Consider the following 12043-nt stretch of genomic DNA (forward strand, 5'->3'; position numbering starts at 1 on the left):
ACATAGGCCTAAGTGAACTGTCACTTTAAGATGAGATGTTAAACATCATACAACATAATTCCTTCTTTTTTAACTACTATTATTTTACACTGAGAATAAACACACGGCCATGTAAAGACGGAAAGGGAGATAATCAAGGTACTGTAGCACGACTATCCTTCTGTTTCACTCTTTCCACTCGTTCCTTGGTCCCCAAGAGAGAGAGAGAGCCCCTGGGGGTCTTTAAATACTTTATTGGGCTGTAACATTACCTTAATGTCTCTCAGCATTTCATCTGCCTACAGCCTAATGGGAGGTGATGGCAGCCATGTTCCTCTGCAACAATGACCTGAAACACATGTGGGTTCAGTTTCTGTTTTGCAGGTGTGTGTGTGTGTGTGTGTGTGTGTGTGTGTGTGTGTGTGTGTGTGTGTGTGTTTTCTTTTAGGTAATGAGAGCATGATGATGTCACTTAGCATTTGGGGTATCCAGTGTTCCTTTTTGTGCAGGATAATCATATGTCTTATATATCCCGCTAAGACTGTGCACACTTACGTCATCTGGATTTACGTCTAATCTAGACAGGAAAAGAAATTTAAGCAACTTGTTTTCCTCCTTTCATCATCATATCTTTCTCCACTCTCTCACCTTCTCTCTGTCTCTCCTTCTTTCTGCAGATGAGCGATGAGAAGAACAGTGAAAGAGGTCAGACATTAGCAGGGCTATCTAATGACTGTTGCAGCTCGGCATTATGGGATGGGTGATCTGTCAGCGCCTGTCAGAGACAGGCCTTCCATTAGGGTTGCACTTGAGTGATGGGACACACATACACTCACACGCACACACACAGCGTTTCAGACACCTCACAACATAACGGTTCCACCACTGCTATGCATCATGTGTCATTCTAGAGCCCTCTATTTAATGACCCTGTCCATCCACACACACACATCGCTCAATGTAAATTACACCTGACCCAAGGGGACAAGCAGGAGGACAGCGAGAAGACAAGAGAGTGAGACAGTGTGAAAGGAGGAGATGTCTTTATTAAACTGAACATGAGACGTGGGTTATCAGACATGCATGCATGTGAATGTATGTTATCAGTCATTTGCATAGGTAATCTATGTACCCTTTGAGGGTTGTACATCGCTTATTGTTGTGCTGATATGTTTATGATGTTATCTGTGAATTAGTCAAGACCATAGCAACTATATCTAGGGGGGACAGGGCCTTTCTGGAAGAATCATTATATGAAAGAATTTAAGACCAAGCATAAGCCTCTGCCAACAGAACTGAAAGAGTGCATATGCGGTTCTACATTACTTTCCTACATTCCAAATCCTAGTGAGCTGCCTTCACTCCCTACCTAGACATCATCATAAATAGAACCTCGTAGGTGGCTAAGATGGGACACTCTTTATTAGCTCTATTTTAAAGTTTAGTAGAGTCTGGTGTTAGCATGTTGCTATAACAATAACTAGAAGGTGAACTAGACTATATCTATCGATCGATCTATCGATCTATCGATCTATCTATCTATCAATCTATCGATCTATCAATCTATCAATCTATCTATCTATCTATCTATCTATCTATCTATCTATCTATCTATCTATCTATCTATCTATCTATCTATCTATCTATCAATCTATCTATCTATCTATCTATCCATACTCTATCCATCCCTCAACCTATCCATCCATCCAGCCATTATTCTATCCATCCCTCAACCTATCCATCCATCCATCCAGCCAGCCATCTCTCTATCTATACTATATATGTTATGAGGAGATCATCAGCCTTTCTTTCCCATAGGCCCCTCAGTCCTTGTTTATTGATTAGAACGAATCGCCTGTTCTTTCATTCTTTCTCTCTCGTCTTCTCTGGCCCTCTCTTTCACTGTCACCCCATCCGTCATTTTATCCCCAGTTATAATACAGCCCATATGAGTTGATTGGCCTGAGATGGTTTCTACACACTTTCATTTACCCTGTCTCCCCTCACACATATACTCTGTCTCTGTCCTTCTCCTCTATCCTTATTTCATCTCTCTCCCTCTCCGTCCCTCCTTCCTCGCCCCAGCTCCTTATTGCTCTATCAATCTCTCCTAGCAGAAGATCAATGCATGCTTGCTCGCTTTCCTTCTCTGTCTCTCTTTTCTCACTCACTCTTTGTCTACCTCTTCACCCGGGGGGACTCTATTGGTAAAAAGAGAAACTATTGATTTTAGGCTGCCATTATCATTAAGAACAACTGTTTTTGCACCATAGAAATCTCTTAATTAAATTTTAAATTGTGTATGATGTTTAATCAGTCTGTACCGATGAGCACTTATGAGCACGCTTGCAAATGTGTCATTGATTTTATACAACACATATTAAGTGACTTACATTTTAGACACAATATTGACTGTTTTTGCTCTATTTTGCCAATGAAAATAGTTCCAAAACAAAGCCACAGGCCAGCAGAACAGTTGCCGTCTCCGATCAACACAGCGGTGTTTCGTTACTGAATTAACCGTCTTTGAATGAATCAGGTGAGTCAATGATTCAATGACCCATTCATAAAGACAATCACTTGCTTCATTCTTGAATTAATCATCCGTTTGAACAATGAACAATGGGTTGACTCACTCATTAGAACACATACCGTATATGTGCGAATCATATGTCAGGAAGTCATTTCAGAGGCTGAGAAATTTGTAAAAAAAAAATCTATCTTTAAAAGATCAAACAGATTTATTACAAAGGTAAATAAGTTATTACATTGACTTTAAAAAGTTCTTTGTTTTCACACTTGACATTGTCATTACTGATCACAAAAAACAAAACAAAAAAAAACATGGCTAACAGGACCCTGATATAAAAGCATTAAATTTAGCTTTGGTGACATCTCTGCAAAGATAGGACACACATGACAGCCCAGCGGTAGACAGACAGGCCTGCCAGCTCTCCAATTACAAAAGGCCTATACAAACACACAAACGGGAAGGTAACACACAGCCTAATTTGACAAGCTGAAATGATGCCCATTCATATCATTTTACTCCAGCAGCCCAAGGTAAATATTTCAACTACCCTAGTATAAATAGCACACCAATATTTGAACAGCTGAGAAAGAAAGAGCGACAGAGAACGAGAAAAGGAGAGCAGATCTTTATCCTTTGTACATGTTTATACATATTCATAAACTGTCACTCTTAACAAGACACAGAGGCTGGAATATTGACTCACTGCCCCCTTAGTATGTGTCTCTCCGGCTTTGGAGGAGAACGAGATAATGAAAAAGTATCAGTAGATTTTGATCCGCTTGTCTAGAGAGCTGAATAGTTGTCTGACAGCTTTTGTTGTAAGGTGCAGAGGATCTGAAAGTAATTCATCAAACCCTGATCAGTAATGAATGCACACTAATCCCTATAGCGGTGTTAGAAGGCCTGAGGGATAATGGGGATTCCTGTCCAGAAATGACAATGGCCTGTCAATCAAACTCGCCCATTAGGTGCCACTTGCGCTGCCTGTGTAAAACTTCATAAAGACAAAATGGTCCTGACATTTCACCAAGAGAGTGTGGGAAAGAATTTTAAGCGGGCGAGTTATTTAGTTTGCTTTCTACATGTCGACATAGGACAGGTCCAAGGGTTCTCTCGCAAGGACATACAATATGACAAAATCTTGAACAAAGCATCTCACCCGCCTTCCTTCCAGTCTTCCAGTTCACTTTTCTCTGAGTCATGTGTCCCGCAGAGAGAAGAATTCCAGCTCTCCTCTCACTGGCTTTCTGTCTGAAGTGGAATTTGGTGGTGCGGGTTGAGCTCATTGTTGTGAAGAGGCAACGATTGATTCTGTCAGTCAGGTGACTGCCTTACCAGCTCACTGAACCACAAGATTATTGATTGAGAGTGATGGATACACGGCTAAATGGTGAAACACTAAGAGAGAAAGAGGTGCTTGTCAAACTGTTATTGATACCCCTTACGAAAAAGACGGTTATTCAAGTGTGCTATTAGTATACGTTCTATTAAACTAAAAATAAGAAAGTACTTTCAGTCTACATTCTATGTACTTCTCATATATATTTTATGTAGCCTACTTCTCAGAAATATACTTAAAATTGCACTTAAGTATACTGACAGAAAAGTCTAAGTATTTTTTACTTATACTTGTACTCAATCTTTTGATTGAGACATTCTTAAAATTATAAGTATTCTAAATATAGTTTGCTATAGTAGTTGTTTACTATTTTGATTAAATAGCCTATTAAATACTTTTTCACGTTTGAAAATATTGATTTATAAAAAATAAAAATAAAAACAGATTTGTTCCTAATAGTGAGTATCTACATTTTTGTGTAGGCTAGACCACTGGTAGTGTACATGGGAATTTAGCCTACTTCAAATCTACTTTACTCTTTCCCTGCCATTGACTGAATTTTTTTTCGGTTATACGTTTTCCCTGTTCTACGGTAGGGGGCGCTATTACGCATATTCTGAAATAGTACTAGAATCTACAGATCAAACCAGTGTTGAAGAAGCAGAAACAAGCGATAAAAGACTGACACTTTTCTCGGACTGTGATAATGAGGCGTTATAAGTTTTTTAAATATTTATTGTATTGCCTTGGATCAAATTACAAAAAAAAACTAGTTAACGCTAGCCTAGAAATCTAGACGCACCCTAGCGGCAGCAAAATGTATTTCACAGCCAGGTGGGTCTAGCAACTCTCAATAGACCTTCTAGCTGCAAAAACCTAAATTGGGTCAGGCCAATCACGTTGTGTATAGAGTAGGCGGGGGCGGGCTTAACATATGACGACAGAGTTGCGACGGCTGCCACTTGAAAACAGAATGACGGCAGTTGCTGATGGAGAACAACGGTCTTTCGAATCGGCTTTGGCCGCGACTCTGGAGGACTTGGAGTTAAGTTTTTCTTTGAGAAAAGAGCAAAGAACGGCACTTAAGTCATTCTTAAAAAAAGGAAGATGTGTTCGTCGTTTTGCCGGCCAGATATGGCAAAAGTTGAATCTATCAACTAAGCTCCGCTGTTGGGAAAACGCTCTGGTTGGTTGAAGCGCTGTCCTATTGCGTGCAGAGGGAATTTGAAAGACAGCCGTTTATCCCACCCCTCGGAGTGAGCCGTGTCTATGGTGAGTTTCCAGACCTAACATCTTGATGTAGGTCTGGCTTGCCAGGCTAAGTTAACGCTACTGTGAGTGGCAATGGCAACGCCCAGTGGCAATGGGAGTGACGGTAAAGTTGACGTATTTTTCTCTTCTGACTGCCGTTATCAATCTCTTTCAAAAATAATTTATCTTTTTGAAATTTGTGAACACTGTTGTTGAGTTTTTCTTTAGATTTTTGAGCAAATGGGAACCCCCAAAAAATATTTATTGTATTCTCTCATTCACCGCTATAGAATTTTACCCAAATATGACTTCCGCTTCTGAGAAACCCGAAAGTGTGAAAAGGGTCTATTGGTCACGCAAAAGTAAAATAACGCGATCATCTAAGTAGGGATGTGCCGAACGAGGCTTCTGAAGCAGTGAGGCTTTTACAACAAACTGCGTTGGTGCTGCGAAACTTTTGACAGTGCTCTACTTCGCCATCTGGTGGTAAATTAAAATTCCTACACCAACTGTGTCATTCAGGTGTTTTGTTCATTGGGATGTCATTGTAAGTTTAATTTGTATATTTAATAAGCATAATATGTCATTAGCAAAATGGCGGCGTGTGTGTGCAGCGATAGAGTTTCCAAATTTTTTTGTATTTTGCATGTCTTCAACATTGTAGTTATACTTAAAGTGCAAAAATAATATATAAATATAAACTTTAAGTATCATGTTAAACTCAGTGTACCTATAAGTTAACTTGTAGTAGGCTATAGTTGCAGTAGGCTACAAACTAAAAACTTTGTAAACTAGTTGTTTCCTCAAAGTTCACTTCTGTTACAGATTAAAATGCATGGTTGAGCTGTTTTAAAGGTACAATATGTAAGAATTTTGCATTAAAATATCCCAAAATCTCAAGGCCAGTGTTATATATTTTGTTAAGCTGATTACTTACAATATCCCAAATGTTTCCAACTATTTTTAAATCGTGAGAAAATTGCGATTTTAACCAAGGAAACGGGGCGTTAGAACAGGGGGGAGCTGGGAGTCGCCAGTCAATTGCGTCATATCCGCGTTACCCTCGGTTCTCTTACGAGAGGTCTCTCGTACTGCGTAAGATATCTTACGCTAGGGGAAAATCCTTTTCCGCGAGATATTGAAGCCAAAAATTATCCTTAATTTTGTAATAATGCAAAACGCGTTGCAGCAGCAATGCAGACATAGGCGAGACAGCTCGCGCGCCTATTGGCTGCTCTGCGGCAACTGCAGCAGCCTATCGAGCGAGGCCTGGCGTGACGTCAGACCCAATCAGGGCACTTCGCGCCCGCTGCGTCACGTCCCGCCGAAATGGGCGTGGTCTAGGCCTATAAATATCGCTCGCAGGCAGCTATTATCTGATTTTTCATCCTTCAAGCGAAGCACACGCATCGCTGGAGCTGGATTAGAAGCCGCGCCGTCGAGAGAGAGCACCTTCAGCGGGACGAGTCACTGAAGTCGCTGGCCGCGCCGCCTTCCTTGCCTTCCTGCTGCGCTTTCCGGCATTATATCCTTTCTCTGCTACTGTGTTTATGTATGTATGTGTGCTCGCCGCCGCGACACACACTCCCATTGCACTAAAAGAGCTGGGCGTCTTTTTCAAGACGCCCCTTTTCCTGATCACGCAGCTCTCGCACTCGCTGACGGCGACTGCCCTCACTGCGAGTTAGGTACTGCCTATGGTGACTCTGAGGACTCACCTGGCATCCTTCTCCGAGACTGCTCCTCCGCCCCCCCCCCCAACCCGCAAAGCTTGCCGGTTCGCCCGCTTGCCTTGCCTGCTTGGGGGACGATACCTGTTCTCCCTCTGTTCGAGCCGCGCACACCGCGCCGCTCACAGAGGATGTCAGGAGCGGGCGGTCACGGGGCTAGCTTTCTCTCTCCCTCTGTTCAAGCCGCGCAAACTGCGCCGCTCACAAGGGAGGCTGGAAGCGGACGGTCGGGGTTAGTTTTTCTTTACGTTATAAGAAAGCTACCCTGCCTTCTGCGCCCCATTCATGCGTCACTCACCGGCGAAAGGAGAAAGATGTGTTTTTTAGTCCCTCCGAGGATGGACTGACCTTCAATTTCTCATACATATTCCCAGTTCCCTGATCGTGCGACTGGAAATATCAATATTGCAGCAGGCGAGCCTGTTTTAATACAAGCGCGCCTGCAAGCATACGCCGAAGAAAGCATGTGACGCTCTTATATGCTCGTGCATCCGAAAACCTTTGCGTTCCCCCCCTGTGGCTCAGTGGCGGAATCATTGGTTTTTCCCACGAGAGACCGGAGTTCGAATCCCGGTCTAGCGGCAGTTAAAATTATGCCGCCAATGCTTCGCTCTGTCAGTTCCCTGAAAAGCGACTGCAGACGTGCATTTTGCAGCCAACGAGCGCATTGCACAACCCGCTCGCCTGCACCCAAACACCGTTTCTATGGTTTCCGTGCGTCACTGGCGAAAGGAGAAAAGAGCGTTTTCTGGTCCCCCCGCGGATGGACCGACCTCCTCTTTCTCGTACATTTCTCATTCCCCTCTGAAGTTCGGGCGACTGGAAATGTCTGTATTGCAGTGAGCAAGCCTGTTGTAATACACGCATGCCTGCAAACAAACGCCAGCACGTTGACGCTCTCTTATAATACTCGCGCTAACTGAGTTACAATGTGTCTCCCCCTGTGGCCCAGTGGCAGACTCTCAGGTTTTTGCACGCGAGAGACCCGCGTTCGATCCCCGGGTCTACCGGCAGATAAAATTATGCCGTCAATGCTCGCTCTGTCAGTTCCCTGAAAAGGCGACTGCAGATGTGTATTTTGCAGCCAACGAGCGCGTTGTACAACCCGCTCGCCTGCACCCAAACACCGTTTCTATGGTGTTCCGTGCGTCACTGGCGTAAGGAAAAAAGGGAGTTTTTCTGGTCCCGCTGCGGACGGACCAACCTCCTTTTTCCTATACATTTCCCATTCCCCTCTGGAATTCAGGCGACTGGAAATGTCAATATTGCAGTGAACAAGCCTGTTGTAATGCACGCAGGCCTGCAATAAACGCCAGCATGTTGACGCTCTCTGTTTCTATGGCAACTTCTCGCTCGTTCAGTTCCAGTAAATGTGACTGTTCCAGTGTATCCTGCAGTAAACAAGTCGGTTCTGTCACCCGCTTGCCTGCACACAAACGCCGTTTTTACGGCTACCCAGATAAATCCCATAAGTGTGAATTTTTTCTGGTGTCCCGGCCACGGCCGATGGTGCTTTATGTGTAAGAAGAATGCCCACTGCCCAGTGCCCATCTCTACACACAAGCACAGCCCGTCACACAGGGCTCGCGCACATGAATCGGCTCAGACCGATTGCGCTTCAAACATGGTGAATGTGCCCACTAACACCACGTTATGCATGTCTCACGGTTTCTGTAAAAACGAAACCAACGTGCACTCGCTTCACGCAAGCGAACGATGCTTTCGGTGTGATAAATGTGCCCGCTGTCCCGCGCCCACATCCACACATAGACATGACAGTTCCCACGGGAACCGCCCAGCCCTCCCCCTCGCGGTTAACCACCGCAGAGGAGTCGAGCGCGGGCAATCTGCCCGCTGTCATCAGCGCGCCCCATGCCTCAAATGTCACGAGCGACACGCTTGTGTTACAGCACACCGAAGCTTCTCCATCGCTGAGCGAGCGGAGCGCGCTTCGTATTCGACCCCTAGCTATCCATGCAGACGCATGGGCAAAGCTACCCGGGGTTTCGAAGTGGGTGCTGAACATTATAGAAAGAGGCTATTCGCTGCAGTTTCGCCGACGCCCTCGCCGCTATGTGGCGCGCGTCGAGACCACGGTAAAAACAGAAGTAGCACATCTACTTCGAGCCGAGGTGACGAAACTATTGAGCAAAGGGGCCATAGAACCTCTCTCTCAAGATCAGAGCGAGGGAGGGCTATACAGCAGATACTTCCTGGTACCGAAAAAAGACGGGGGTCTCAGACCCATACTAGATCTAAGGCAACTGAACAAAGTGCTTGTGAAGCGACAGTTCAGGATGCTCACGACCAGGCAAATCCTTGTGCAGATTCGCCAAGGAGATTGGTTTGTGTCAATAGATCTGAAAGACGCGTGTTTTCAAATACAGATAGCGTCACGTCACAGGCGATATTTGAGATTCGCCTTCGAGGGCCAGGCATATCAGTACACAGTCCTGCCGTTCGGTTTGTCCCTAGCACCCCGTACATTTACGAAGTGCATGGATGCGGCGCTCGCACCCCTCAGAATGAGAGGCATGCGAGTGCTGAACTATTTGGACGATTGGCTGATTCTAGCGCAATCTCGCGCAGTGCTCATAGAACACACGACCATTTTACTCGATCACCTCGAGGATTTGGGTCTGAGTGTCAATTGGGCGAAGAGCTCCCTGTCTCCCAGTCAGAAAATATCTTTCCTGGGCACAGAACCGGACTCACTATCCATGATAGCGCGACTATCACAACAGCGCGCGGTAGACATTCGACGCACAGCGAACTCTTTTCGCTGCGGCGCGTCTGTCCCGCTCAAGAGATTTCAGAAGATGCTAGGTCTCATGGCCTCAGCATCGTCAGTGCTCCAGCTGGGTCTGCTCCGCATGCGCCCGCTGCAGTTTTGGCTGAAAGCGCGAGTCCCACGCGAAGCGTGGGCACCCGGTTTGCTTCGCCTCAGGGTCAATCAGAAATGTTACAGCTCTGAAACCCTGGAAAGCGAACGACTGGTACCAATCAGGTGTAAGCCTGGGGACTTCCCCGAGGGTGAAAGTGGTGTCCACGGACGCGTCCACCTCGGGATGGGGAGCGCTGCTCGAGGGCAGACCGTTCTTCGGCCAGTGGTCAGAACGGGAGAAGCTCCTGCACATAAACTGCCTCGAAATGCTGGCAGTAGACAACGCACTGACGCGTTTTTGTCCCCAAATAAAAGGTCACCACGTCTTGGTCCGTTCGGACAACATGTCTGTGGTGTCCTACATAAATCGCCAGGGCGGCATCAGATCCGAGAAACTGTACAGGCTGGCAGAACGCCTCCTGGTATGGGCTCAGTGCAACCTGCGCTCGCTCAGAGCAGCGCACGTGCCAGGGATCATGAATATAGGACCAGACAGACTGTCCAGGAACAATGTTCCGGCAGGCGAATGGTCTCTACACCCACAGACAGTCCAACTGCTGTGGAAGAAATTCGGCAGAGCGGAAGTGGACCTGTTTGCGTCTCAAGAAAACGCTCACTGTCAAGAATTTTTCTCCAAGAGCAGGAGCGCGCTGGCCCATGTGTGGCCCCGCCGCCCGCTCTATGCTTTTCCCCCCGTCTCTCTCCTGCCTCAGGTGATAGAACGGATCAGGGAAGAAGGATGCTCAGTACTGCTGGTAGCACCGTTCTGGAAAAACCAACCTTGGTTCCCAGCCGTGATGCAGTTAGCAAGTACTGCCCCGTGGCCAGTACCAGTGAGGAGAGATCTCCTCTCACAGGCCCGCGGCTCGATCTGGCATCCTCACCCGGAACTATGGTCCCTTCATGTCTGGGCCATCAACGGGTACATGTTGGACTCCCTAAAGGAGTATTAAACACGATCACGCAGGCTAGAGCTCCGTCTACAAGACGACTCTATTCTTCGAAATGGTCAGTGTTTTCGGGCTGGTGCACAGCCCGTGGTGTGTCACCCACAAACTGTGATGTGACGGAGGTGCTTTCCTTCCTACAAGAGCTGTTGGATGGGGGCAGGGCCCCCTCCACGCTCAAAGTTTATGTGGCGGCTATAGCAGCGTTCTCAGAAACAACGCTTGGTCAGTCAATAGGAAGGAACGATTTAGTCATCCGCTTCCTTAGAGGAGCTAAGAGACTGAATCCTCCCAGACCTCCCTCAGTCCCCGTATGGGACCTTTCTACGGTTCTGGAAGCCATGAAAGGTGCGCCATTTGAGCCTTTACAGTCAATCGATTTGAAACACCTGTCTTTCAAAACGGTGTTTTTGCTGGCTCTCGCTTCAGTGAAGCGCATAGGGGATCTGCACGCGCTCTCTGTGAGCGCGGCGTGCATGGAGTTTGGGCCCAATGACTCAAAAGTTATACTCAAACCTAAGCACGGTTATGTTCCAAAATCCCTCAACACACCGTTTAGGGCGCAGATTATCTCTCTGTCAGCCCTACCGGTCCCTGATGAGGAAAGAGACGCGAGCCTCCTTTGCCCAGTTAGGGCATTACGAGCTTATGTGTCTCGCTCGTCTGTTTTCAGACAGACGGAACAGCTCTTTGTTTCGTTTAGCGGACGTTCTAAGGGACTAGCCGCGTCGAAACAGAGCCTATCCAGATGGATAGTTGATGCTATAGCGCTGGCATACGCCTCCAAGGGCATGCAGTGCCCTTTGGGTGTCAGAGCGCATTCCACAAGAGGCATGGCCTCTTCGTGGGCCTGGTCAAGTGGGATTGCCTTGCAAGATATTTGTATGGCGGCAGGCTGGGCCTCCCCGTCTACATTTATAAGGTTTTATAACCTAGAGGTTCCCGCCCTGCAGGCCAGGCTGCTGTCGGTCTAAACTACCAGTATTATCTGACCTGATGCGTTCAGCTCAGAATGCTGCGTTTACTGAGCACAGCTCAATTTTCGACAGTTTAAAGCTGGGCAAACTGTGTAAGACCCACATTTTTTCCCATCAGTTCAGGCCGTACCCCGCCCTGTCTGTATGATGAAATTTGCGTCCCTTCGACGCTACTTTATGTGGAAAAGTGAGGCTGCACCCCTCCTTCTTCCCGGACTCTCTGTGAGTTCACTGAGTGATTGTGCACTATATGTACCCCGGGCTTTCGCCCTTGGGTCTTTGGTGTCAGATCTCAGCATGCACGGCGTTTTACACTGGGTCCCCTAGCGTAAGATATCTTACGCAGTACGAGAGACCTCTCGTAAGAGAACGTACTCGGTTACTAACGTAACCTCGGTTCTCT

At 46.5% G+C, this 12043-nt stretch overlaps 1 protein-coding gene across 1 annotated transcript; it reads left to right on the forward strand.

Moving 5' to 3' along the window:
- Positions 1-9345: 9345 nt before the first annotated feature.
- On the forward strand, positions 9346-11742 carry LOC309498728 (uncharacterized protein). The gene is made up of 2 exons (XM_082169630.1): positions 9346-9876; positions 9941-11742. Exon 2 carries the CDS (start codon positions 10141-10143, stop codon positions 11635-11637), a length of 1497 nt encoding a protein of 498 aa, XP_082025756.1. The 5' UTR covers positions 9346-9876; positions 9941-10140; the 3' UTR covers positions 11638-11742.
- The last annotated feature ends 301 nt before the right edge of the window (positions 11743-12043 follow it).

Source organism: Leuciscus leuciscus (genome assembly GCF_965113295.1).
Source record: "Leuciscus leuciscus genome assembly, chromosome: 5".
Taxonomy (NCBI): Eukaryota; Metazoa; Chordata; class Actinopteri; order Cypriniformes; family Leuciscidae; genus Leuciscus; species Leuciscus leuciscus.

Coding starts and splice junctions, on each gene's coding strand:
- LOC309498728 (XM_082169630.1), top strand. CDS start 10,141: ATGGGCTCAGTGCAACCTGCGCTCGCTCAGAGCAGCGCACGTGCCAGG.